The sequence below is a fragment of the Magnolia sinica genome, chromosome 2, assembly GCF_029962835.1.
Source record: "Magnolia sinica isolate HGM2019 chromosome 2, MsV1, whole genome shotgun sequence".
Classification (NCBI taxonomy): Eukaryota; Viridiplantae; Streptophyta; class Magnoliopsida; order Magnoliales; family Magnoliaceae; genus Magnolia; species Magnolia sinica.
Genome location: NC_080574.1, coordinates 31,407,308 through 31,435,079, shown reverse-complemented (window position 1 = coordinate 31,435,079; position 27,772 = coordinate 31,407,308). Strand labels below are relative to the sequence as shown.

At 40.7% G+C, this 27,772-nt stretch overlaps 2 protein-coding genes across 2 annotated transcripts; both read left to right on the top strand.

The window, feature by feature from the left end:
* The first annotated feature begins 135 nt into the window (after positions 1–135).
* Positions 136–22,905, top strand: LOC131236885 (large ribosomal subunit protein eL13z-like). Its single transcript, XM_058234403.1, has 5 exons — positions 136–146; positions 17,697–17,814; positions 17,968–18,101; positions 20,536–20,694; positions 22,434–22,905. The coding sequence occupies exons 2-5, from the start codon at positions 17,706–17,708 to the stop codon at positions 22,653–22,655; spliced, it is 624 nt and encodes a 207-aa protein (XP_058090386.1). The 5' UTR covers positions 136–146; positions 17,697–17,705; the 3' UTR covers positions 22,656–22,905.
* On the top strand, positions 10,316–13,217 carry LOC131236884 (cytochrome P450 CYP82D47-like). The gene is made up of 2 exons (XM_058234402.1): positions 10,316–11,304; positions 12,481–13,217. The coding sequence occupies exons 1-2, from the start codon at positions 10,387–10,389 to the stop codon at positions 13,099–13,101; spliced, it is 1,539 nt and encodes a 512-aa protein (XP_058090385.1). The 5' UTR covers positions 10,316–10,386; the 3' UTR covers positions 13,102–13,217.
* Positions 22,906–27,772: the final 4,867 nt, after the last annotated feature.

Genomic DNA, 27,772 nt, shown 5'->3' with positions numbered 1-27,772 from the left:
GATAACCCCTTTCAACTGTTGTATGTGGTGTGGACCACCCAAGTCTTGGACTGACTTGATTTTTAAGCCTGTCTCCCACCATGTAATGGTCCATCTAGCTGATGGAGTAGATGTTAGAACACATAGTACCATTTCCCAAAAACACACACACTCACACTCTCTCTCTCTCTCTCTCTCTCTCTCTCTCTCTCTCTCTCTCTCTCTCTATATATATATATATATATATATATAAAATGCATATAATATTATATATAATATATTATTATATATATATATATATATATATATATATATATATATATATATATATATATATAATGCTGGGTCCACATGAGGTGAGCGGCAGTCCTCATGGTATGATATTTTATCATGGGAAGTCCCATAACAAGAAAAGGACAGATGGTCACCTCTAGTCTCAGCGCCTCGACCATACATGTGGACCCTACTCTATGATTGGAACAGATCAATCCATTGTACAGGAAAATCCCATGGACTAGATGGTGGTCCAGTGGGTCCAGGTGTTTCTAGAAAACAAACAATTAAAACTAAAAGATCAATGGTTCTTTCTCTACACGCAAAAATCCTCATCAGATTGCCACAATTTGTTAAGAATTTTTTAATGGTGGGCCATCCATGGAGATTTTCACCATATGAATGGTTCCGATCACAAAGGCAGGCCCCATATACAGTGTTGGGGCCTGAAGGAGTACAAATTTGGTATGGTCACGTGGACTACTAGATGTTCTGTAATAATAACAAAATGTCTAGATAGACTTTTGCAGTTGGGTATTTTAGGAAGGATTAAAGTACTATTATTTGTATATTGGCTGAAAGTCAAGTGTTTCATAAACAAATTAGACAAGTCTAATACCACTTAACACATGGATAAGCTGGATAAGCTATAATCCCAAACTCAGAGTATCAACCATCTCAACCGTCCAATTGGAAGACCCATCTACTAAGATTGTCTGATAGATGTGTCTGAGCCTAAAAAATGCCCGGGTGGGTGTCCCTAAGTGTGTTTGGGTGCCACTGAGAATGAGTTTTAACGCCTTTTTCTCCCAGCAGGAGCTTGCTGACTGAAGCATACCAATGATAGGATTATGGCCTATTCAGCAGTCCAGTAGGCTTGAAATTTAAGCGTAATTGTTTTTCGGTGATTCCATGCTTGATGAACGGCTCAGATCGTCGAAATATCGCATATATGCATGTTGGTAAAAAAAATGGGTGGAATCCAAACACAATCAGGCCTGTTTGGGAGCGTGGATTTGGAACCCTTGGATTCGGAACACTCGGATTTGAAACCCCTGGATTTCAAATCCTCCTATTGTGCACCTTGGATTAGTAATCAACTTTAATCCAAAAGTAGCTATGCATGATGTATTTACAGCTGTTTGAATTTAATTACTAAATCAACTTTAATATATTTAATTAGAGACGCTTGTAATGTTTGATACAATGGTTGTAATAAGCCCCTTGAAATATATGCTTTCCCTAAAAATGATGAAACTCCAAGTCTCGGATAGGCCACAAGCATAAGATTGCGTCCGAGTGATTAACCAACAATTTTCAGCCATTGATTTACACAGACAATGTTTGGACAGTGTTGATCATCATATTAAAGTAATTATAGTGATGCAATTGATAATCTAATTGTTTTTGGATATCATTAGTGGGCCATGTACCCAATAATATAATAGTACGGTGAAACACATATTACACATGCAATTATTGAAAGGATTTTCCGTGTAATTGAAGCTCTTACTGTGGATTTCAAACCCTTTTCGAGCTATTTGAAACCCCATGCATTTGAAAAGTTACTTTATGCTGCCAAACGGTTAGGGGATTTGAAATTCCCCCAAATCCATGGTGCCAAACGACCCCTTAGGATTCAGTACTCAAAGGCAAACTTTCATTGTGGCGAGTCCTATTCATTTGAAGGTCCAGAGTTTCCATTGATAGCTAAAATCTGTCAATCTAGGCCCATTTTCCACCTTTACATGGAGCCCCCTTGGTTATTTATCAAGTGTATACCTTGATCCGAGATTGAACTCACAGGCCTCAAGGTTCATCCCAAAGTGACGCAGGGATGAACGTGATGAGGATAACTACTCTGATTCTACGGAGCTTCTTTGGACTCCTCACAGAGACTTCTCAAATCCACGAGGAAAAAAAGTAAAAAATATATTTAAATTCTAGTAAATTCAAAATTGATTAATTAATCCATAAAAACGAGTTCACAACCCTTTAAATAGGGGTTCCAAGCAATGAGAAAAAAATCAGATTCAAACTATAACTAAAACTCCTAAAATCCATGACTTACTATAAATAGTAAACTTAATATATGGTCGTGATGTCTACTAGTGCGCAAGGTTTTCGGCCAAAAATAGTAAGTGTCCTATTTTTCTTCACCAAACTGTTCTCCTAATTATTTTAAGATCTTTTCATATTTGATGCAACTCCTAAAGCCCAACGGATGAAGAGTTAAAATCAAACTAAAACTTACTATTTATAGTAAAAACGAAATTAAAGCAGGGAAATGATCGTCCATCCAGAGGTATTTCGCAAATTCGGCTTGCATAACCCAGCATAGCCGAGTTGGTTGGCTAAAGTAGCACGTTCTACCCCAAAATCATATATTTTACACTTGATAACTCATTCCAAATTGTGAGATATGCCCGATCTAAAGTCCGACGGTCCGGATCACTCCTGTCGTCGACTGTGCCTTTTCTGTTCCATCTTGGCCATGAAATTGTCCGCGACCCGCTCTACATCACAAAGCAAGCTAGACACATGCCTGAATGGATTCAAATCAAACCCACCTGAATCTACATTTGATAAATATCTTTAGAAAGTCCTAACCACTATTTATTAAAAAGGGGCCAGGTAATGTATTTTATGACAACAACGTGGCTGTATGTCTAATGACTAAATAATCAGTTATAAATGCATCTCCAATTTTTTCAATGGCCAACTAAGTAGTTAATGATATATAAATGTTAAACCTAAAATCCTAAATCCTAAAAAAATAAAAAATACATAGCTTCACTCCCCTAAGTGACCAGTCAAGGACGCCTTGCCTATGATCAGTACCTAAGTTAATCCTCACTTGACAACCTTAAATAAATTGTACAATCAGTCCTATTATTATAGATCCATGTGCGTCAGGTCAACTCGCGAGCAGTTCGAACTGAAAGCTAAGTGGGTGGAACTTTCATTAGATTTGCCCAGTCCAACAGGTCACTGCCTTGGGTTTGAACCCAAAAATCATGATCATCCAAAGCTTAGGTAGGCCATACCACAGTATGGAATGCTATCCACCATGGACTTTATAGATTGTTGATGCACAGGATTCTTTACACGTGGGACCATGTTCTGTGATCCAAACCATTGATCTGAAATGGGCCTCACCATGCATAGGCCATGCCTTGAAAACTTTCCAGCTTCGAAGGTTCCAACCGTTCGAACCTCACTGATCAGTAAAAAAGAAAATGTTCAACTATCCAACAGATCTTACGATTAAGGAGATTTCATGGGGCATCCTTTATCCACGGGTCTTATCAAATCAACGGTCTGGATCTCCGAGGCATGGTCTCACAAACATGGAATCCCCGGGCTGAGTAAGCCGAACATTTGGTAATCGGCAGGACAAATTCGCCGTTGATCCCAACCTCTTGTTATCCCAGGAAAGACAGATGTTACATCCCTGTCCGTTGAGGCACTGGGAACCAACGACCAGATCTAGTCTAAGATGACAAAGTGCGATGATGACTATGATTGATTATCGAACCAAACAGGTCGCAAAAGACAGGTTGGAGGTAGTGGGTCCCACCGTACGGCGGTTATTTTCATGTTCGCTTGGAGATGTCTCTTTCTACTGATAAATAGTCATCAACTTGATATTGAGGCCGGTTCTTCCACAGCATTGTAGAACAAGCTTGTTCTGCAAGAATGTGTGGGGTCCGTAGAGATGTGGGGCACACATCCAATCCGTCAGGAAGGTGAGCCCCTTCAAGTATCCCATAAAATAGCAATTTTTCCTTATTGTAGAACATCCATTGTGGCCCACCTGATGAATAATCCAATCCTGGGACCATGGATCTATCATGGATAGGTTCTCAATCACAAGTGAATGCATAAAACACATGGGGATGGCAGTGGGTCGAATTTGGACTGACCCAACACTACAAGGCCATGGCCCAACCCGGCTAAAAAATTAATGGGGCTGAGCCCGACCCGGATGACATGGCCCACCTGATCCATATTTCCTAGGTGAATGACCCTGATCCATCGGTTGAAAACAAAATAGGTATTAAAAAAAAAAAACGAAAACCAACGGTCCAAAGCCGGGCCGGACGGTCACATTATCCATTAAAGAAAAAACGAGACACATCAGACATGAAAAGAATCTCGCCGCAGAGCCGGCTTTGGAAGTGATTGGCTGATGTACCACACACCACCAACCTCACTAATGTGTTGACGTCACCAAGTTTTGTGGGTCTTAACACGAGGCATCTGTTATATGCAAACCGTCTGTACTTTTTTAGAGATCGTATTGGACGATACGGAAAAAATCAGTGGGAGATCGAATGCGTCTACCATTGAAATCCTTCTAATAGTCACATAAGTTTTTTTTATCAAAATGATATTTATTTTTCATCTTCATCCATATCTATGTGACCTTATCCATATCTATGTGACCTTAGGGATAGATTGGATGAAAAATAAACGTTATAATAAGCCCTATGGATGTTTCACGGGTGAGAATCATTGTACCACTACTATTTGTAGCGTGGTCGACTTGAGATTTTGATACGACTTATTTTTGGGCTGATGATATGAAATGATCTCTCCAAATGGCTGAACCGTATGAATATAATAAATGCCTCAGTTCGAGGCCACGTAACTTTGATCTCATTTGAACCGGACAAAGGCTAGAGCAAGAGCTAGTAGAGAGCAGGAGCTCGAGGAGCGTAAGCGCGCCTTCCCCGCAGCAGATCGGCTGGTGTAACTCACACAAGCTATATAACTGCTTTATTATTGTCAGCAAGTTTTGTGGGTCTAATCATGAGGTATGTGTTATATCTAAACCATTCATCCATTTGCCGAGCTAGTCTTAAGGCTTGAGATGAAAAATAAGAAAGATATAACTATCAAGTGGACCACACTAAAAAAAGCAGTGGGGGATTGAACGTCTACCATTGAAACCTTTTTTGGGATCACAAAAGTTTTGAATCAATATGAAATTTATTTTTCCTCTTCATTCAGGTCTTTGTGACCTTATGAACAAATTGGATGGAAAATAAACGTTATGGTGGGCCCTACGAATATTTTAATGGTGAAAATCATGATCTCCGCTTTTGTTTGTGGTGTGGTTTAGTTGATCTTTAGATATGATTCATTTTTGAATAATGCTCTAAAATGATATCTAAAAATAGATGAAGGGTGTAGATATAATAAATACATCACTATTCGGCCCATGTAACTTTAATCTCCTTTGAACCATTTGTACAACTTCGAGATGGAGGAGCGTCAGTGCCCATCTTCACAGGACCCGTACCTACAGCAGATATATAGCCAGTGTGAGGTGCACCAGCGAACCTGCTTGGGAACGGATGGGCTACTCCTCCTAATACCAGCCAATGGCTGGTGGTCTCTGGGCCCCACCATAATGTACGTGTTTCATCCATGTTATCCATTTATTTTTATAGATCATTTTATAGTATGATACTAAAAATGAGGTATATCTCAATCTCAAGTGGATCATGTTACAAGAAACATTGTTGAATGAGTGTCAACCATTAAAAACATTTTGGGGCCATAAAAGTTTTGGATCAAGTTGATTTTTGTTTTTTAACCTTCATTTGGGCCTGTATGACCTAATCAATGGATTGGATATCAAATAAACATTACAGTGGGCCTTGGGAGGATTTTAATGGTGGATATCTAATCACTATTGTTTTCATGTGGTGTGAACCACCTGAGATTTATATACCTCTAATTTTTGGGATCAAGACCTAAAATGATCTTTAAAATTAGATGAACAGAATGGATGAAACACATACATCATGGTGAGGCCCACGGAACACTGACCACCAGCCACAAGGACGATGGCGGAGGAGTAGCCAATCCATTTCCATTCTGCTTCCCATCATCCCACGACACGTACCCACACAAGCCAAAGAAGGGATTGGCTACTCCCCCTGCTACTAGCCATGTGGCTGGTGGTTGGTGGTCAGTGCTCCGTGGGCTCATCCATGATGTATATATTTCATTCATTTTTACATATTAATTTAAGACTTGAGAAAAAAAAATGAGAGGTATATAAATCTCAGGTGGACCGTACTACAGGAAAACAATAGTGATTGAATATATGCCATTAAAATCCTCCTAAGGCACATTGCTGTTTATTTGACATTCAATCTATTTATTAGGTCATAAGACTCATATGAAGTAAAAAAACAAATATCAGATTGATCCAAAACTTTCATGGCCCTAAAAAGTTTTTAACGATTGACGTTCATTCAACACTGTTTCCTGTAATGTGGTCCACTTAAGATTGGGATATAACTAGTTTCTGGCCTTGTACTATAAAATAATTTAGAAAAATAGATAGGAGGGATTGATGAAACACGTACATCATGGTGGGGCTCACGTAGTACCAACCATCAGCCATTGGCTGGAGGAAGGGGAGGGGCCAATCCGTTTCCCACCAGCCAGCTAGGTGGGGGCGCTGATTTGGTACTACCCCGCCTGTTCGCGGGAAAGGCGGAGGACCTGAGGGCCACTGTGGAGTCACCATGACGTATGACTTTCATCCACACCATCCATACATCACGAAGTATCTCATCCGCGCCCGGTAGGTGTGTCAATCATCCGCTTCGGCGGGCGTCAGGACCTACGTCTGCCACTTCGAACTTACATGACAGCCCATGTGAACTCGAGCGAGTACACTTTTACTGACCTCGCCTCTCACGTACGGAAACGTTGAATTTGTTATTGAGATCCAATCCGTTAATCAAGTGAGTCCCACCGTATAAATTCTATAACCCAAAAATCAGGCCATTCCGAGATTGTTTGAGCAAAAATATGTACAAAAAAAAAAGGGCGGTTAAGATAGCATGTTAAACGTACACATGTTGACAGCCCAACCATCGCACCATCTTGATTTTCTGATCAGGGCATGTTCATTGTGGATCAGACTTGATGAATGTACCAGATCTAGCACATGTCTGCCACATCGGCACATGCCTAATCCGTCCGTCCATCTCAAGCGGCAGAACACACATAGCATTCTTTAAAATGTCTATATCATATTGACAAATCTCCTTCTCGGCAATTTCTCGGGAGAAATTTAAGATTTGAGGTTTTCCTTAATATATTTTGGGAAAAATCTTATTAAAAATATTTTATTATAAATTATTCAATAAATAAATAAACAGTCACGCAATGAACAAATTTCTTTACATTGGGGTTGACGTGCATTTGCAAACCGACAGCGTAACCAACGAGGTAGCTACTGACGGGAACGGATTGGCTACTCCCATGGGGCTGGTGGTCGGTGATCTGTGGACCCCACCATGATGTATGTTTTTCATCCATTCTATTCATCCATTTTTAAAGATGATTTTACTGCGTTATCCCAAAAATGAGATGGATATAAATCTCACGTGGACCACACCACAGGAAAACAATACTAATTGGATATCCATCATTTAAATCCTACTAAGGCCCACTGTACTGTTTATTTGACATCCAATATGTTGATTAGGTTATAAAGACCCAGATTAAGGAAAAAAAACAAAGATCAGCTTGATCCAATACTTTTACGGGCCCCAAAAAGTTTTTAATAGTGGACGTTCATTCAACATTATTTCTTATAATGTGGTACACTTGAGTTGAGATATACCTCATTTTTTGTGTAATACTATAAAATGATCTAAAAAAATAAATGAACGGTATTGATGAAACACATACATGATGGTGGGGCCCACAAAGTACAGACTACTGGCCATTGGCTGATGGCAGGGAGAGTAGCCAATCCGTTTTCCGCTACTGACACTGCCACGGGGAAGCAGAAGCGGATTTTCTGGTGTACCTCACACCAGCTGCATAGCTGCTGTATCTACGTCATCGAGATCCATGGGTCTGATCACGTGGTTCACGAGGTATGTGTTATATCCAAATCACCAATCCATTTGGCGAGCTGATCTTGAGGCTTGGCATGAAAAATAAGACATATCTAATTATCAAGTGGACCACACTGCAACAAGAAGTGGGGGATTGAACGTCCACAGTTGAAACTCTTTTTAGAGTTACTGGAGTTTTGAATCAATATAAAATTTGTTTTTTCTCTTCCTTCCAGCCTTTGTGACCTTATGAATAGATTGGATGGAAAACAAATGTTATTCTGGGCTCTATGAATGGTTTAATAGTGAAAATCATTATTTCTGTTACTATTTGTGATGTTGTCCAAATAATCTTTGAACATGATTCATTTTTTAAATAACGCTCTAAAATAATTATTTAAAATAGATAAACAGTGTAAATATAATAAATACATGGCTGCAGGGCATGTAACTTTGATCTCCTTTGAGCTGTTCGCACAACTTGGGTTTGGAAGACGCGTTAGTGCTCGTCTCTGCAGCTTCGTCTTCTTAGGACACGTACCTACACCAGCTATAGCTGATGTGTAGTACACTAGCCAATCCGCATCCAGGGGAAGCGTATTGGTTGGGGAAACGGATTGGCTACTCCCCCTGACACCAGCCCCGGAGCTGGTGGTCGGTGCTCTGTGGGCCCTATCATAATGTATACGTTTCATCTATTCAGTTCATCCATTTTAAAATATCATTTTATGTTTTTATCTCAAAAATGAGAGGGATATAAATCTCAAGTGGATCACACCACAGGAAAACAATAGTGATTGGATATCCATCATTTAAATCCTCCTAAGGCCCTCTGTACTGTTTATTTGACATCCAATCCGTTGATTAGGTCATAAAGACCCAGATGAAGGGAGAAAACGAAGATCAACTTGATCCAATACTTTTATGGCTCTCAAAAAGTTTTTAACGGTCGAAGTTCATTCAACACAGTTTCCTGTAATGTGTTCCACTTGAGACTGGTATATACCTCATTTTTGGGTATTATGCATAAATTGATCTAGCAAAAATAGATGACGGAATGGATGAAACACATACATCATGGTGGGCCCACAGAGCACCGACCACCAGCTCCGGGGCTGGTGTCACGGGGAGTAGCCAATCCGTTTCCATTGGTTGGTGTACCACACCTATAGAGATACGTGCCATGCGAAGACAATTGTGGACGTACACTTGCTGTACAAACAGTTCAAACGATATCAAAGTTACATGGCCTATGTATTTATTATATCCATACTGTTCATCCATTTTTCGATACTGTTTTAGAGCATTACAAAAACAATGAAATCATATCCAAATCTCAAATGGACCACACCAAAAATAACAGCGAGGATAATAATTTTCACTGTTAAAAAATTTGTAAAGCCCGCCATAACATTTATTTTCCATCCAATCTATTATTAAGGTCGCAAATACATGGATGAAGAGGAAAAACAAATTTCATATTGATCTGAAACTTATGTGACCCTAAAAAGGGTTTCAATGGTAAACATTCAATCCCCACTGGTTTTTCCTGTGTGGTTCACTTGATCCTTAGATCTGTCTTATATTTCTGTTCAAGCCTTAGGATGAGCTCGCCAAATGAATGATCGGTTTGGATATAATACATACCTTATGATGGGACTCACAAAACTTGCTATGGTCAATACACCCACTATATGTATATAGCTGGTGTGTGGTACATCACCCAACCTGCTTCCTGCTCTGTGAGCCCCGCCATCATCTATGTGTCCTATCCATACCATCTATACATTTTTTCATACTACTTTATTGCATGAGCTTTTTCAGGTGTGCATGGCATAATCAAATAACCATTACAATGAGCCCGGGTAACCATTACGACTATTCAATTGTCACTATTTTCTTTTTGTGATCTGGTCTACTCCAAATTTGGATCGATCACCCTTATTTTTGAACTCATGCTTTATAATGATCATGAAAAATGAATGGATGACATGTATAGAACACACATTATGGTGGGCCCGTGGAGCAATGTAAGTAGCCACCTCGTTGCTAAGGCTGTCAGTAGGCAATCCGCGTCCTATGAAATTAATATTGTAATAAAAATGTAATATTCTAAAATCCTCAGATATTTATATTCCTTGTGACATAAACTCGATATTTTCAAAATCTCGGCGATACACCTAGCATTCTTAAGATGATCTATATATACACAAGAACCCATCTAGAAATCTCATAGACCTCAAAAACCAACCCAGCTATGCTTCTCCAAGCACTCCTTGCACTGTTTGCCTTGCTATTTTCATACAAGCTATGTATTGCAAGGAGCAAGAGTAAGAAGACTAGGAGAATAGAGCCACCTGAGCCGCCATCCGCCTGGCCTGTGATCGGACACCTTCGTTTGTTAGGTGGGCCACAGCCATTCCATCAAACGGCCGCGGCTATGGCCGATAAGTACGGGCCCATCTTCATGCTCCGGCTCGGCATCCACCCAACACTTGTAGTGAGCAGTTGGGAGGTTGTGAAAGAGTGCTTTACTACCAACGACAAGGTTCTCGCCACCCGTCCAAATACCGCAGCTGGGAAGTACATGTGTTATGACAATTCCATGTTCGGCATGGCTCCTTATGGACCCTACTGGCGTAGCATGCGCAAGATTACCACGGTCCACCTTCTATCAAATGCACGGCTGGATGCGCTCAAGCATATTCAGGACAGAGAGATCGACGCACATGTAAAAATGTTGTATGGTCTATGGGCGAAGAATGATGGGGGACCGGTTTTGGTTGGGATGAGGAACTGGTTTGGAGACCTGACGTTTGATGTGGTTGTGACGATGGTGGTCGGGAAGCGATTCGGCACGGACGGTGCGGATGGTGAGTCGAGACGGTTCCGGAATGTGATCGATCGGTTCTTGCAATATATCTTGATGTTCATTGCATCGGATTTGCTTCCTTTCACTGAGTGGATGGATTGGAAGGGCCACAAGAGAGGGATGAAGAGAGTTGCTGAGGAGCTGGATTCGATCATCTCAGTGTATCTGGAGGAGCACCGTCGGAAGAGATTGTCTGATGGGGCCCACAGTGATCAGGATTTCATGGACGTGATGTTGTCGATCATCGATGATGATGAATTCTCTTCCTACGATCCTGATACCACCATCAAGGCAACTACCTTGGTATGTGACTTTTTAAGTTTTTGTTAGGGAAGGGTGCCCAGATGGCCATTTAGGACAATCAACGGCCACAAATGACTGTTCAAAATGTGCATTTTGGTCACTGCAGAAAAGTCAGAGAGTATTAGGTGGAAAGTTTCAATCAATCCGAAGCGGATTGGGTACTCCCCTGCCACTAGCCAATGGCTAGTGGTCAGTGCTCTGTGGACCCCAACACGATGTATGTGTCTCATCCATGCGGTCCATCCATTTTTCCAGATAATTTTATGATATGAACCCAAAACTGAGGTAGATCAAAATCTCAAGTGAGCCACGCAGTGTTGATTGAACTCTCACCGTTAAAAACTTCTTGGGGCTACGAAAGTAATGGATCAAGCTGATATTTGTTTTTTGCCTTCGTTCAGGCCTGTATGACCTAATCTACAGGTTGGATGTCAAATAAACATTACAGTGGGCCCTAGGAGGTTTTTAATGGTAGATGTTCAATCAATACTATTTTCCCATGGTGTGGTCGACCTGAGATTTTGATCTGCCTCATTTATGGAATAAATTATTAAAATTACGTGCAAAAAATGGATGTACGGTGTGGATAAAACACATAGATCATGGTGGGCCCACATACCACCTACCACTAGCCACCTGGCTACTGGCAGCGTCACTAGCCAAACAGTGGTCCAAATTGCCACCGACCGCAAATTTCTGACATCGTTAGCTAACCATGCACCATCATCTAATGGATGGCGTTTGGACGATGATAAGCCACATCTACTTTACTCTGTTAAAATCCACTCCGTCAATCGGGTATATTGCCTCATTTTCATCATAAAACCCAAAAATTACGATGACCCAACACTCAGATAGGTCACACCATGGGAAACAGTTGGAATGAGACCCCACAATTAGCCTTGTGTAAGGCCAAATGTACTGTTTTTATGCCATCCAATCCATTCATCTGATTTGCCTCATCAGGATATGAAAGAATAAATTATAATATTCCAAAACTAATTTGTGAATTTAGAGGTTCCAATATCATGGGATGGCCCACCTTTTTGTTGAATCAGATTTTTGCGAACAAGGCCAAAAAAAAAAAGAGATTGGGTTTTTTGTCAATTGTAATTTGATCAAATCAATTGGGATGGTTTTTGCGTTTCATTCTACTAATATAACTTCTATTTGTAGTCACTCATCATAGGTGGGACAGACACCTCAGCAGTCAACTTAGCAGTAGCCCTCTCCTTCATACTCAACAATCCACACGTGTTAAAAAAGGCCCAAGATGAGCTGGACATCCACGTTGGCAAGGACAGACATGTGGACGAGTCGGACATCAGGAACCTAGTATACCTCCAAGCTATCCTCAAAGAAACGCTACGGTTAAGCCCTGTGAGTACATTCTTACCATTGCACGAGGCCATGGAAGATTGCCAGCTCGGAGGCTTCCATGTCCCGGCCGGTACGCGGGTGCTGGTGAATTCTTGGAAGGTGCATCGGGACCCACGTGTGTGGCCGGACCCTTTGGTGTTTCGACCGGAGCGGTTTCTCACTAGCCATGTGAACGTAGACGTTAGAGGCCAGCAATTTGAATACATTCCATTTGGGTCTGGTAGACGATCTTGCTCGGGAGTTTCCTTTGCAATGCAAGTCATGCATTTGACACTTGCACGCGTGCTTCATGGCTTCGAACCAGCTCGCCCTTCGGATGCAGCTATGGATATTGAGAGCTTAACCGTTGGCAACCCCAAATCAACAGCGGTGGAAGTCTTACTCAGTCCACGCCTTCGCTCTGATCTTTATGAGTAGAGAGAGAGAAGATTGCAATCTTACAATATCAGTGGTAAATGATTTTATATAGGCGTTTGGTTTCACTGCATTTGGAATCATGAATTTTGGAAGGAAAACCTCACTGAGGGTTTCTAGATTTGTTGTTTGGCTGTTTAAATTTACAATATAGGAGAGAAGTTCTTAGGGCTTGTTTGGGAGTGCTGATTTGGAACCTTTTGGATTTGAAATTCTCTTATTGTGTTTGGCATCTTGGGTTCAAAATACCTTATAATTCAAAAGTAAGGTGTATAGTGTATGTAAAGGGAATTTAATTTTAATAACTAAATCAACTTTAATGTCCATAATTAGTGTAAGTATGTAATGTTTGACACAATTTTTGTAATAAGCCCATTGAAATATATACTTTACTCGAAAATGATGAAATTCTAAGTATCGGATGGGCAACAAGCACAATATCACGTCTGAGTGACTGACCAATGATTTTTAACCGTTGTTTGACATAAACAATGTTTGGATGACAGAGATCATCATATTAAAGTAATTATAGTGATGCGATTGATAATTTTGATTGTTTTGGGATATCATTAGTGGGCCATGTGTCCAATATATTAATAGGTTAGTGATACACATGTTACATATGTAACTCTTGAAAGGATTTTAGATCATGTGATTCAAGCATTCATCCTGGATTTCAAACCCCTCTTTAAGGGGATTTGAAACCCCATAGATTTGAAAGCTCAATTTACTTTATGTGCCAAACATACTAGAGGATTTGAAATCCCCTCAAGTATATGGTGCGTAACAAACCCTTAGCCTTTGAGATCTATTAGGACTGATATTTAAACCATTTAATCAAAGGTGATCAAGATTAGGACTGATCAGGAAAGTTTCAACAGTAAGACACTTGTTCCCCACATTTCCCGGCTCACTTCGGTTTTGAATCCGCTTAAGTTTTGGTCACATAGCATGACATGATCTAGCAAAATGGATGGACGGATTAAATTTCTCACAAACATTACGGTGGCCCCCACCTAGCATCCTAGCGCAGGAACTTATGCAAAAGGCTCTGAGAGGAAATCTGCATCCCCGGAAGCTTGCTACATTGGAGGGCACCGCATCCGAGCTGCCACGCGTGTATTGGTAAACTTTGGAAAGTTACACCAAGACCCAGATGTGGTATCGATTCCCTAGAGGGGGTGGTGAAGTGGGCCACAGTCTAGAATAGGTTCGAGCTGACACGCTTGTATTGGTAACCACACATGTGCCACCATGGTAGAATAGGTTCGAATCAAATCCATCCATCAGAACCCTAGCCTAAGAATCAGGCTGATCGACTCGTTAGGTGGGCCACAGTCAGCAAAACAGATGTTAGCCACTGAAAAACTTGGGAAGTTTTCCACCTGATAACCTGTATCCAATATTAGGCCCACATTCTGATAGACTATATTTATTTTGGGGAAAACATATGCAAGGTCGGACCAACGTCATGGATGGATTAGATCTCCCAGTCATGTACCAAGCTGGCACACGTGTGGTGTGTACATGAGCTTTGTTGCACACGCAGCGCGCCTAGCAAAGTTATAAGTTAAATACCGACCATTGCTCTCTATCTAACCGTCCATTGCACAAACAAGCTTAACCACATGATGTGTGGACTGGGCCAGGGCGTTCTCAGATTGATTGGCACATGATGAATAGCTCTGATATTAAACACGAATTCCATGTAAACACACGTGCAATGCGCAATGTCCGAGCCTATGACCCCGACTTTTGATTTCATCCGGGATTTCTCTGTTAGTTTTGTAGCATTTTAAAAAATGGGGGTGACTCATTTGATGCTGACTTACAGCTACCCGGACCATCCAAAACGTCAGCCGATTGGTATATCTCTAAAAGCATACTGATAAAGAAAATCCAGAAAAACCAATAAATGGTATCTTCTCATTGATATTTTCGTTTATGATTGGATCATCGATTTTAACCGTCCGGATTGCCTCATACTCTGCCACGTGTGCATTTGAAGCGTCACAACCATTTTTTAAAAAGCGAAATCGGATTGCGTACTGAGTTACTCAGTATGCTCTTCTCGGACTGAGTAAACTCATTTGGGCCCACCTCGAATGTATGTGTTCTATCCACTCCGTCCATCCATTTTTCCATTTGATTTAACGGGTTGAGCCCAAAATTGAAGCATATCAAAAGATCAAGTGGATCATATCACTGGAAACGGTGGGGATAATGATTTCCACCATTGAAACCTTTCCAGCCCCACAGTGATGTTTATTTGTCATCCAACTTGTTCATAAGATCGTAAAAAAAAAAAAAAAGCATTACCTTGATTCAAAACTTCTGTGGCCCCCAAGAATTTTTCAACAGTAGACATTCAATTCAATTATTTTCTGTGGTGTGTAGCCACTTTTTTTTTTGAGCTCAAGCCTATAATTATCTGATAAAATGAATGGACAGAGCGGATAAATTACATAAATCATGTTGGACCTCACATAGCTTACTAAGTACGCTAGCGTAGTGAGTTACTCGCTCCGTAATCGGCGTAAAACTGGAAATCGGATTGCTTACTGAGTTAATCAGTAGGCTCTCATCGTACTGACTAAACTGTGTTGGGCCCACCGTGAATGTATGTGATTTATCCATGCTGTCCATCCAATTTTAGTGGTTGAGCCGAAGATATAAGCATACCAAAAGATCAAGGGGACCATACCATACAAAACAGTTGGGATAATGATCTCCACCGTTGAAACCTTTATAGGGTCCTCAATGATGTTTATTTCTCATCCAAACCGTTCGTAGGATCACAAAGAGATAGACGGAGGGAAAAAAAAAAAGCAAATACAAGCTTGATCCAACAGTTCTGTGACCCCTAAGAAATTTTCAACGGTTAATGTTCAATTCTCACTGTTTCCTGTGGTGTGGTCCACTTTACATTTGGATATACTTCATTTTTAGGCTTAGGAACAAAAATTATCTGGTAAAATGGATGGACGGAGCGGATAAAATACACAAATCACTTTGGACCCACGGAATTTACTCAGTACGCAGTTCGCTTCCGTAAAACTGACATAGGAGTCCGCTCATAAGAGCACAAACCCGTTCTCTCTGTTGGGCGGCGTCGAGATCCTTTCTCCTTTCCATTCCTTCTCCAAAAAACACAAGGTACTTTATTCACCCCCCCCAAAAAAAAAAAAAAAATCTCTAATTTTCTTTTCATTCTTTGAATTCAGTCTTCATTTTTTCAGGAATTGGATTCCATCTTAGGGTTTTGTTTCTGGAAGGAGAGATCTTGTTTTGATGTTTTGGAATTCGTATGCTGCTTTGAATCTCCGTGGAAATCATTTTCGCTAGGTTTTTTTTTTAAATTTTAATTCGTCGTTTGGTAGATTTGATGCCATTAGGATTGGATTTTGTTTTGAGCAAATTGCAAAGAAGAGCGTTTCAAATACACCTCAATGGACCATGAAATACGTGTCGCGTGGGACGGAATCTGGGCTGTCCAAAAGGTTCTCCCCACCTTGAACGAAGATTAGGTGGGCCACACGGATCTTCGTCGACAATCATTTATATAGTGTTGGCTGTTTATCATTTTTCAAACGTGTGGTCTACCTTAATAAGTTGTGATCCGCCTGCTTGTAGTGCTAGATGATCTCCATAGTGGGGCCACCTTTTCAACGGCTTAGATGCTGTATGCATGACTCATGTTGATCAGCCATATGCACAAGGTGAATGGTGACGTTATCGTCCTCAGAGGTGTATTTGGAAGTAAGTCACATGGATGGAAAAAAATTCGAAATAAGACTCTGTTGGTAGTATTGTTTTACATAGATGTTCCTGATCTCATAGCAGTCTGAAATCAGGATGTGCTGCACGTGCTGATGCAGCAATCTGTGTGAGATCCGCTACGTTCATCAAGTTGGACCACAGTGGATGTGGCCCGACCCGTAAATCATGATGGTCCACTATTCGGATTGGTTGCACTTGTATGAGACGAATGGAGGAAATCTCATGACATCTGTACAGTAGTTGTATGTTTAGGGGCCATACTTGCAAGGATGAAGGAACTGTATTAATAGTATTCAGCTTTTTTGGAACCCTAAAATCTTTCATCCTTTTAGCACAACTAAATGAGGTTTTCTAGCAACACAATTACCCCTCCAGATGATCTGATCGGCACATTTGAACTTGCCAAGTATGTGCGGCATCTGAGTTATGTATAAAGCGGGCCATACCATGATGATGGAAATTTGGAAAATTAGTCCGGTTTGCATTTGTGGGTCACATGTGCATTAAATGCAGTTTGTTGGCTGGTTCTTTAACCATCCAATCTTTCACATTGCCTGATGAGTGGACGAGCTTGCTTTTGCATATGGTGGTGGTGGGGGCCGCCACCCAGATGTGGTGGCAAGCATGCTACATGTGGAGACGGTATGGGGCTATTCAGCTTCAAAATTAGTAGTTGGATAAAATGTTTCCAGGAATCATATTTTAGGAACTAACTATGAATGGTTTCCTTTGGGTGGGTTTGAGAAATTTGGATTCTTGTCCCTCTTCCCTGAGTTCTGTGGATTGTGCCGATTCCAATTCATAGTTTGCTTGTCTTCAGGTGAAGTATGGTGAAGCATAACAATGTCATTCCTAATGGGCATTTCAAGAAACACTGGCAGAACTATGTTAGGACATGGTTCAATCAACCTGCAAGGAAGACAAGGCGTCGTATTGGTAAGGAATTCACCCGCTGTGGCTCTCTCTTAAATTTACATGCTTCATTTGAAGCTTTTTTATTTTTTTCTTGGGTTTTTCTACTATTCAGGTCGGATGAGTGTGTAGAGCAAAGACACCTTGAAACATATGATCATTTAACAAACTGTGCAGCTCGGCAGAAGAAAGCTGTGAAAAATTTCCCCAAGCCAACAGAAGGACTTATTCGTCCCATCGTGCACTGCCAAACTCTTAAATACAACATGAAGACCAGGAAAGGCAGAGGTTTCTCTCTAGAGGAGCTCAAGGTTTGAAATCTGGGACTGTGCCATGTTCCTTTGCCATTCTCTATTTTCCTGATTTCTACTACTAGTACAAAGTTTCAGTTCTCTAATTGAATTGCTCCAAATGTTGTTATTCCTTTTTTTTTTTTAAAATAAAATATAATTTTAAGAATTTATGTTAAGCCCTATGCTAAGTGAATTAATTGTGAGATATTAAAATAATAATGAGATGACCTTCCTCAGTGCTGGAGGGAGGGTGATTCTATCAGCTTTGGGGGTTCCTCAGTTCAAGGGGTGTAATTTGGAGGAGATTTTGGGTTTTATTGGAGGGTCTCATACACGCGATTGGTGGGGGAGAGGACTGCTCTCTTGCCTCCCGGCCCCCCTGACCTCATTTTTGCTAATGAGCCAAGCAAACCCAAAAACACAAGGGGTCCCCATAACTCCAGGCATGGTGAATGGGGTGAGGAGGAGAAGCAATAGACTCATAAAATGACTTGCCACCAAAAAAAAAACCCTTGGTACGAGCTTGTTGTCTCTGCACCCATTTGTCCTGGTCCATCAACAATACACCTTTGTCTTGCAAAAGAAGCATGAGTTGAAGAACATCAGCGCTATCATTGTCAGCGAAATTCATGTGAAACCGAGGGGTCCAACACAATCATCCACCTTGGGTCCTATTTGGATTGAAGGTAAACTCGGAGAATGCAAGGGAAAACAAAAAATGTATAAGCAGGAAGTAAATTGACATCAACGCTAGGGAAAACAAACCCTCTGTGCCTGTTTGTTTGCTATAGAAAAGTCATGTAAAATGCATTTTCTTGCATTTGAACTGTTTGGATTGCAACCACAAAAGGGAAACCTTTTTTCTGTCCAAAATTGCCATTAAAAACCCCACATTAGAGGCAACCTCTTTTATCTCCATTTGTCTTTTTGAAAAAAAAAAAAGAAGAAGGTTCTGCTCCCTTGTTGACGAGGAGGAAGCAAATGCAAACACTTTGCCTTGGCATCCCACGGCTTCCCAAGCAAATGCAACTGTCTTGTCAGAAAAGTCGTGCAAAATGCATTTTCTTTGCATTTGAAACCCTTTGGATTGCAACCACAAAGGGAAACCTTTTTTCCCTCCAAAATTGCCATTCAAAACCACACATTAGATGCAAACTCTTTTACCTCCATTTGACTTTTTGAGGGAAAAAAAGGTTATACTCCCCTATTGAGGGGAAAGCAAATGCAAACGCTTTGCCTTTGCATCTGCTGCTTCCCAAGCAAATGCAAATGTCTTGCCCATGCAAAATGTTTGCATTGTATCCAAACAGGGCCATCGAGGCATAATGGGAGGTAAGAACATCTTCCTTGATCACAACTGTGAATATTTTAGGAAATGTAGAGTGTAGAAGCATATTCCACATCATGGGTCAAACGAAAAGTGATTCAAGTACCATCACTTGGGTTGAAAGATGTTTCCTTCCTAAACAATCTCCAACTTAAGCCCAGCTGCCCACACACTACCTTCCTCCTTCCTAAGCCTCCTTGCCACTTACCCAAAAAAGAGTGAAATTCATTAATTTGGGACTTCTAACCCAAGGCTGTCAAGCTCCTTTGGTTTACAATCCTATTCCCCACTAACCAAATGAACTTGTTTTTGTTCTCTGCTCCTTGCAATAGAAAGTCCCTTCGAATCCCTTCTGGACTTTGAGTGATGGCCGGCTGAACAGTGAATAATGACGGTAAGTACATCAGCATATTAGCAATAGCAGCTTTGATCAAACATTTTCTACCCCTAAATAATAAGCCAACCTTTCTTCCCAGATAATTTCTACTCCATCCTTCCCACCACTTTACCAAAGAATTTCTGTATTGAACCATATGATGTGCAGCAAAAATTACTGGGTGAGTTCATATCAGATGGCACATTGTGTATCAAACAATAAATGATGTTTTTTTTTTCCTTTAAAAAAATGATGGTACTGGTTGATATGTATCAGATCATACAATACATCCTCTCTCTCTCTCTCTCTCTCTCTCTCTCTCTCTCTCTCTCTCTCTCTATATATATATATATATATATTTGTGCTATTTTCTTTTCTTAACGTAAAATTTTTCAATTATTTTACTGTTACTCTCTGAAAATGAGAAAATTCTGTAAATTTGACCAGTTTTTTTGGGGGGTGCCATTCATTATATTTCAAATATTTTCTTACAATGCTTAGAGTAACATAAAAAATGTAAATTAGTTGCCTCAAGATTATTTTGCTCAAATTGTTTAATTTTATGCAGCTGGATAGTTCCTTTCTTTTAATTCGAGCATGAAATAAAATTTATAACATTATTCTTCAACACACACTGACACACTCTTATGTGTATAAAACATTCATTCAGCTGAATGATTCCCTTTTCTTTTCAGCTTGATGGCTGTGATAATCTCTGTTTATCTCCATCTCCTTGTCTGTGCTTGCAGGCTGCTGGCATTCCAAAGAAGTTGGCCATGACAATAGGCATTGCTGTTGATCACCGTCGTAAGAATCGATCATTGGAAGGGCTTCAAGCCAATGTTCAAAGATTGAAAGAATATAAGGCCAAGCTGGTTATTTTCCCAAGGCGACCTGGCAAATTCAAGGTAAGCTAAACCCAAGAAACCATGTTATTGCCTTTGTTTTTTGGAGCTGAATAAAATGTGAGTTTTGATTTGTAAAGCTTGTAGTTTTGGTTGACAAAATGACAAACACTATGTTGGTGCACAAACTGAATAAAATTGATGCTGTTTGTGACACCCATGCCCTCGAACTATCTCATATATCAAATACCATCCATACTAATTCCTAGGGTGCCATGTTAAAACACTTCTTTTTTCTTCTCGCTACTCTAATCATGTGGCAATACAAATACACATGATATTCAGTCCCTTCATCGACAGATCAACTGTGGCTGCATTATAGTGCAAAACTAAACCAGTGGAATAATTCTAACTGTTCTGTTGGAGGTCTTTAGTCAATTGATGTAGACTGTTGGCCTAAGATCATCTGAATGTCGTTGTTTTTAGGTCACTGTTCATCTGTGATAGAGCCTGATGGATGAATAGTCATACCTTGATTTTTGCTGATGTTGGCTCAGGAGGAGAAATTGTTTAACACAATATATATATATATATAAAGAACTCCCTCCCTTTTCCCTTTTTTTTTGGTCAGTAAATAATCCCCTCCCTTTTAATAGGTCCTTTTTTTTTTTTTTTTGTGATGGAAAAGGCAATGCTGTTGACCAACTTTCAGAAAAGATGTTTTTTCCCTTCTGCATAAAACTGAAAGTGAGAAAGGAAGGGCTTTGGAACTTGGGTTTGTAATTGGGTAGTGATTCAACGAGGGGCCCCTCATGTGAGGGGCAAACATGTGTCAGAGATCTGAATGAGAGGTGCATGTGTCAAAGATCTGGGCCACTCATCAGATAATGTTCACAGTGAAGTGAACATGCCAAATACCAAAAATCAGGGTAGCACTCTTTGAGCCGCCAAACATGTATTATGAATTAAGTCTGTTGACCTTTTTCCCCCCTCAACTTCTCATGCAAGTTGGACCTATGTGATTAGCAAACTGGTCCATAGCATGTTCAGTATACCCTACCTGATGAACGTCTGGGATCTCTGACATGTGCTGTCGCCCAGATCTCTGGCACTAGTCTCGTCTAGAGCATCCTGTCTGAGGGCATTTGTGTTAATTTGTTTCACTACTTCACTGGCTGGTACCTGTCAAAATTAGCATCAATGTCAGGGTGGTGCAAAAGCCACATGCTGCATGAATTCAGAAGGTGTTACACGTGCTCTCATTTTACGTGTCAGTTGTTTTGCTCATTATTAGAAGATGAAGACCAATTCAGTAGCCTGTGGGTCAGCTCAAAATTTTAGTTGTTAGATGGTTGGGTCCATTCCCGTGGATGATCCCATTCATGGATTATCCAATCTGTGGGACTATCAGATCGTGGACCATCCTCTGTCAGGGCTACAGACTATTACCATACTGATCATGGAATGCAGTCCCCTTGTATTTGGAGGGTCCAAGACTTTTTTTTTTCGAAATTGCAGTTGCAAAATTAGCTAGTTTTGTCTCCCGCTTGTTGGATGAGCTGGTGGAGTCAGCGTAGTGTGTGAGTGATCCACGGTTCAATCCATGGTAGTGTCACCTTAAAAAAAAAAACTAGTTTTCTTTTTCAGGCCATGAATGTTGAGCTGTGGGAACCATGGGCACACATCATTTACATGATCATAATCATCCAATTGCCTCAGAATGGACTAAAAAGAATGGTGTGTGTTTCCTTTTTTAAAAAAAAAATTAATTTATTTTTTTATTTTTTTATTTTAATGTGCAGAATGGAGATTCTAGTGCAGAGGAGCTGGCCTCAGCTACCCAGGTCCAGGGTCCATACATGCCCATCACTCTTGAGAAGCCAACAGTTGAGTTTGTGAAGGTGACCGAGGCAATGATGTCATTCAATGCATATCAGAAGCTTCGCCTGGAACGGACAAATGAGCGTCACGTGGGAGTAAGGCTGAAGAAGGCTGCTGAAGCCGAGAAGGAAGAGAAGAAATAGAAGAGAGATAGGAACGCCACTTTTAAAAGTATCCAGAGAGAAATGATGCTATTCTTCCGCTTTCCAGTTTCCAGTTTCCAGGGAGATGTTGGTTTTCAAATGTCTGCAAGTACTTATTTTAGCTTGTTTGAGAAAGTTTTGCGATTTTAGCTTTTGTTGGGCGCCTAGCACACATACATTGGAGGAAATATGTAGGCATGTCTGAGCTTAGGACTCCTGATATATCGACTGAGATTTTGGTTGTTTTTGAGATGGCCCCAGCTGCATTTCTTCTCTTGTTTTTTTCAGTTTCCATAGACACATGAGGTAACTTTGATAATGGTTTTCTGACTCGCTTGGTCCCAAGTTGAGTTGCGACTCATCCTAAGTTGGGGAGTATCATCCCAACTCGTCGAATCAAGGGTTTGGTATCGAATTGAATTGGCCAGTACCAAATCCGAGTTTACTGGATGAGTCACCCCTGTCATCTTTGTATGTGGTGTGGCCCACCTAAGTCATGGATTGACCTGATTTTTAAGCCGTAGCCTACCATTGAATGGTGCGTCTGACTGATGGCGTTGATGACTGAAACACATCACAGTGGGGCCCACACAGCTCGACCTCATGGGAAGTGTCGACCTCATGGCGCGCGCGCACACACACTCATATATAGTAACATCTCCTGCGAACCATACCGCAAGGAATTTATGTGCGAGCCTTTATGTAAGCCATAAGATGAGGAAAGCGGGCCTTTATGTAAGCCATAAGATGAGAAAAGTGGCTGGGATTCAACTGTATTGATAGAGGGAGTCTTCAAAAAGAGACTATCTCCTGCACTCATGGAGACACTCTTGGAATTGCAAGTGGATTTTACACAAAGCCCGTCGTTGGAAGATTTTGTACAAGGATTCTGTGTGGGGCCCACTATAATGTTTGTGATAAATCCAACCCCATTTGTTTTTCGAAATCATTTTTGGACATGCGACAAAAAATGAGGAGTATCCAAAAATTAAATAGGCCACATGAGAGGAAACAGTGAGGATTTAGTGACCACTATTGAAACATTCATGTGGCTACAAAAGTTTTGTATGGGTTTATGTTCCCGGTGTTTTCATTTCATCTCACTGAAAATGACATTATAAACGGTTTGGATGGAATATAAACATCAAGGTGGAGCCTACGAAGGTTTCAACGGTAAGTATTCCTTTCGTAGTGGCCCACTTGAATTTTGGATCCTCCTCATTTTTGAAATAATGTCTTAAGATGATATCTAAAAACAAATGAACGGGTTGAATTTCAAAAAAAGATCATAGTGAGCCCCACACAGATTCCTTCTGCAGATCTTTGTGGGAAAGGCTTTACCAAGAAATCTTCGTCCCTGGGTTTGGGAAATAGACTGGCTGCTCCCCCCCCACCGGCCAATTGGGGGTAGTCAGTTCTATGTGGGCCCCACCATGATGTATGTGTTTCATCTATGTCGTCCATCCGTTTTTCCATATAATTTAATGGGTTGAGCCCAAAATTGAAGCATATCCAAAGATCAAGTGGATCATGCCGAGGGAAAAAGTGAGGATAATGATTTCCACCATTGAAAACTTGTTAGGCTCCATAGTGATGTTTATTTGTCATCCAACCTGTTTATAAGATCATACAGACATGGATGAACAGAAAACAAAAATATAAGCTTATCCAAAACTTACGTGGCTCCCAAGAAATTTTCAACAGTAGAAGTTCAATTCAACTGTTTGGTGTGGTCCATTTGAACATTGTATATACTTTATTTTTGGGATCAAGCCATAAAATTATCTGGGAAAATAAATGGACGGAGAAGATAAAATACATAAATCATGATGGACCTCACACATTTTAACCTGTAAGATAAGCAATCCCTTTCTGTCTAGGAGGGAAGCAGATTGGCTGGTGTACCACACACCAGCTATACAGCTGGTGTAGATACGTGTCAGCGCCAATGCTCCTTGAGCTCCGAGTTGTACTAACAGGTCAAAGGAGAAAGTTACATGCCCCACAATGAATTATTAATTATATCCACACCATTAATTCATTTTTTAAGATTAATTTAGACCATTAAACAAAAAATGAATTGTATCTAAAGCTCAAATGGACCACACCAAAAATAGCAGCAAGGACAATGATTTTCATTGTTAAAATATTCATAGGGCCTACCATAACGTTTATTAATAAGATCACAAATACATAAATGAAGAGGAAAAACAAATTTCAACTTTTGTGACCCCCAAAAGGGTTTCAATGGTAGACGTTCAATCCCTAACTGCTTTTTGCAGTGTGATCCACTTGATCTTTATATCTGTCTTATCTTTGGGCTCAAGCCTCAAGACGAGCTTGCCAAATGGATGGATGTTTTGGATATAACACATGCCTCATGACGGACCCATAGAACTTGTTGACTTTAATACACCAGCTATATAGCTGGTGTGTTGTACCCCAGCCAATCCGCTTCCATCTCAAAGTGGGGCGTGGATTACCTAATGAGAGGTTGAATAGCTGAAGTGATGTTACCAAGTTTTGTGGTTCCCACCATGATATATGTATTATATCCATACCGTCCATCCATTTTGAGGGATCATATTATAACTTTATCCAAAGAATGAGGCAGATCAAAAGCTCTAGTAGATCTCACCACCAAAAATAAAAAGTGGGGAGAGTGATGCCCACGATTAAAATCATCCTAAGGCCCATTGTACTATTTATTTGACATCCAATCTATTAATTAGCTCATATAGACCCATATGAAGGGAAAAAACAAAGATCAGCTTGATCCAAAACTTTTATGGCCCCCAAAATTTTTTTAATGGTTAACATCCATTCAACACTGTTTCCTGTAATGTGGTCCACTTGAGATTGGGATACACTCCATTTTTGGTCTCATATCATAAAATGATCTAGAAAAATAAATAAACGGCATAGATAAACACATACATCATGGGGGGCCCACATAGCACCGACCACCCGCTAGTGGCCAGTGGTAGGGGAGTAGCCAGTCCGTTTCCCAAACCAGGGGACACGGATTTCTTGCTAAAGTCTTTCCCATGAAGATCCTGCCAAAGGATTCTGTGTGGGGCCTGTTGTGATCTTTGTGTGAAATCCAACCCGTCCATTTGTTTTTAGATATCATTTTAGGACATTATACTAAAAATGAAGAGGATCTAAAATTCAAGTGGGCCATACGAGATGAAATAGTGGGGAAAGGAATGCTTATCGTTGAAACCTTCGTAGGCTCCACCTTGTTGTTTATATTCCATCCAAACTGTTTAAAAGGTCATGTTCACTTAGATGAAATGAAATCACTAAATCCCCACCGTTTCCTCTCATGTGGCCCATTTAATTTTTAGATCCTCCTCATTTTTGGTCGCATGTCCTAAAATGATTTCGAAAAACAGATGGACGGGTTGGATTTATCACAAACATCATAGTAGGCCCCACACAGAATCCTTGCACAAGATCTTACAACGAAAGGCTTTTGCGTGAAATTCGCTTGCAATTTGAAGAGTGTCTCCGTGAGTATAGGAGCGTCGTCTTTTGAAAACTCTTCCATTTTTTAAAGACTCTCCCTCTCTCAATGCAGCTAAATCCCAGCCGCTGTTCTCATCTTACGGCTTACATGAAGGCTCGCACATAAATTCCTTGCAGTATGGTTCACAAGAGACCATTTCTCTCTCTCTCTCTCTCTCTCTCTCTCTCTCTCTCTCTCTCTCTCTCTCTCTATATATATATATATATATATATATATATATATATATATATATTTCTATGTGGTCGAGCTCATGGGAACTTCCCATGAGGTCCAGCTGTGTGGGCCCCACCGTGATGCATGTCGAATAATACCCCATCAGTCAGATGCACCATTCTATGGTGGGCCTCGGGCTTAAAAATCAAGTCAATCCATGACTTTTGTGGGCCACACCACATGCAAAAGTTGAGAGGTTATCCTCCCATTAAAACATTCATAATCGTTTTTTGGGCCCACCGAGATGTTGTACACAAATCCATCCCATCCATTATGTGTGTCCCACTTGGATGAGGGGTCAGACTAAGTTTCAGATGCATCTAAATTTCAAGTGGGCCTCACCAAGTGCTTTTATATGTTTTAGGCATGTCTTCATATGATTTTAGATCGAATGACCTACCTGAGTTCTGTGTACGACTGATTTTTGGGATATCCCATAATTTAAAGGGGACCCATCAAATGCACGGTGTTGATGTTCGACACATATCATGGTGGGGCCCACACAGCTTGACCTCATGGAAAGTTCCCATGAGCTCGACCACAGGGGGGATTTTTCATATTCATATTCATATATATATATATAGGGAAAAGGTATATATATAGGGAAAAGGTAATATGCGCTCAACCTCACAAGACTGTCTCATGAGGTTGAGTTGTGTGGGGCCCACAGTGATGCGTTTCGAACATCTACCCCATCCGTCAGATGCACCATTTCATCATGGGCCTAGGTCTCAAAAATCAAGTCAATCCGTGACTTGTGTTGGCCACACCACATACAGAAGTGGGGAGGGGCCGTGCACCATTAAAACATTCATAATCATTTTTTGGGCCCACCGAGATGTGGTTTGAAAATCCAGCCCATCCATTATGTGTGTCCCACTTGGATGAGGGTTCAGACCAAGTTTCAGCGGCATTCAAAACTCAGGTGGGCCCCACCAAGTGCTTTTATATGTTTTTGGCATGTCTTCACATGATTTTAGATGGTATGGCCCACCTGAGTTCCGCATACGGCTGATTTTTGGGATATCCTATAATTTAGAGGGGACCCATCAAATGCACGGTGTTGATGGTCGACACGTATCACGGTGGGGCCCACATAGCTCGACCTCACGGAAGCTTATCGTAAGGTCGAGCGCATAGTAGCTTTTCCCATATATATATATATATATATATATATGTTGGGATCTAAGCCAGACATGAAGAGTCCCCCATAGTCCGTAGTTTATACATTCTAAGTGTGCCCTAGTTAGCAGACCCCATGCACCAATTGGAAAAATCTCCGCAAATGTTCATGGTTGAAAAGGCATATTTTGTCAAAGCAATCCTAAACGTTGATTACTGGATGGAAAAATCTCTGCAAATGTTCATAATT

What these genes read in the sequence shown, in the direction of transcription:
- LOC131236884 (XM_058234402.1), top strand. Translation starts at nt 10,387, where the DNA reads ATGCTTCTCCAAGCACTCCTTGCACTGTTTGCCTTGCTATTTTCATAC. An exon ending in CCATCAAGGCAACTACCTTG is followed by an intron (nt 11,305 to 12,480) that starts GTATGTGACTTT and finishes TTCTATTTGTAG; the next exon opens with TCACTCATCATAGGTGGGAC.
- LOC131236885 (XM_058234403.1), top strand. Translation starts at nt 17,706, where the DNA reads ATGGTGAAGCATAACAATGTCATTCCTAATGGGCATTTCAAGAAACAC. An exon ending in TCTCTCTAGAGGAGCTCAAG is followed by an intron (nt 18,102 to 20,535) that starts GTTTGAAATCTG and finishes CTGTGCTTGCAG; the next exon opens with GCTGCTGGCATTCCAAAGAA. An exon ending in GGCGACCTGGCAAATTCAAG is followed by an intron (nt 20,695 to 22,433) that starts GTAAGCTAAACC and finishes TTTAATGTGCAG; the next exon opens with AATGGAGATTCTAGTGCAGA.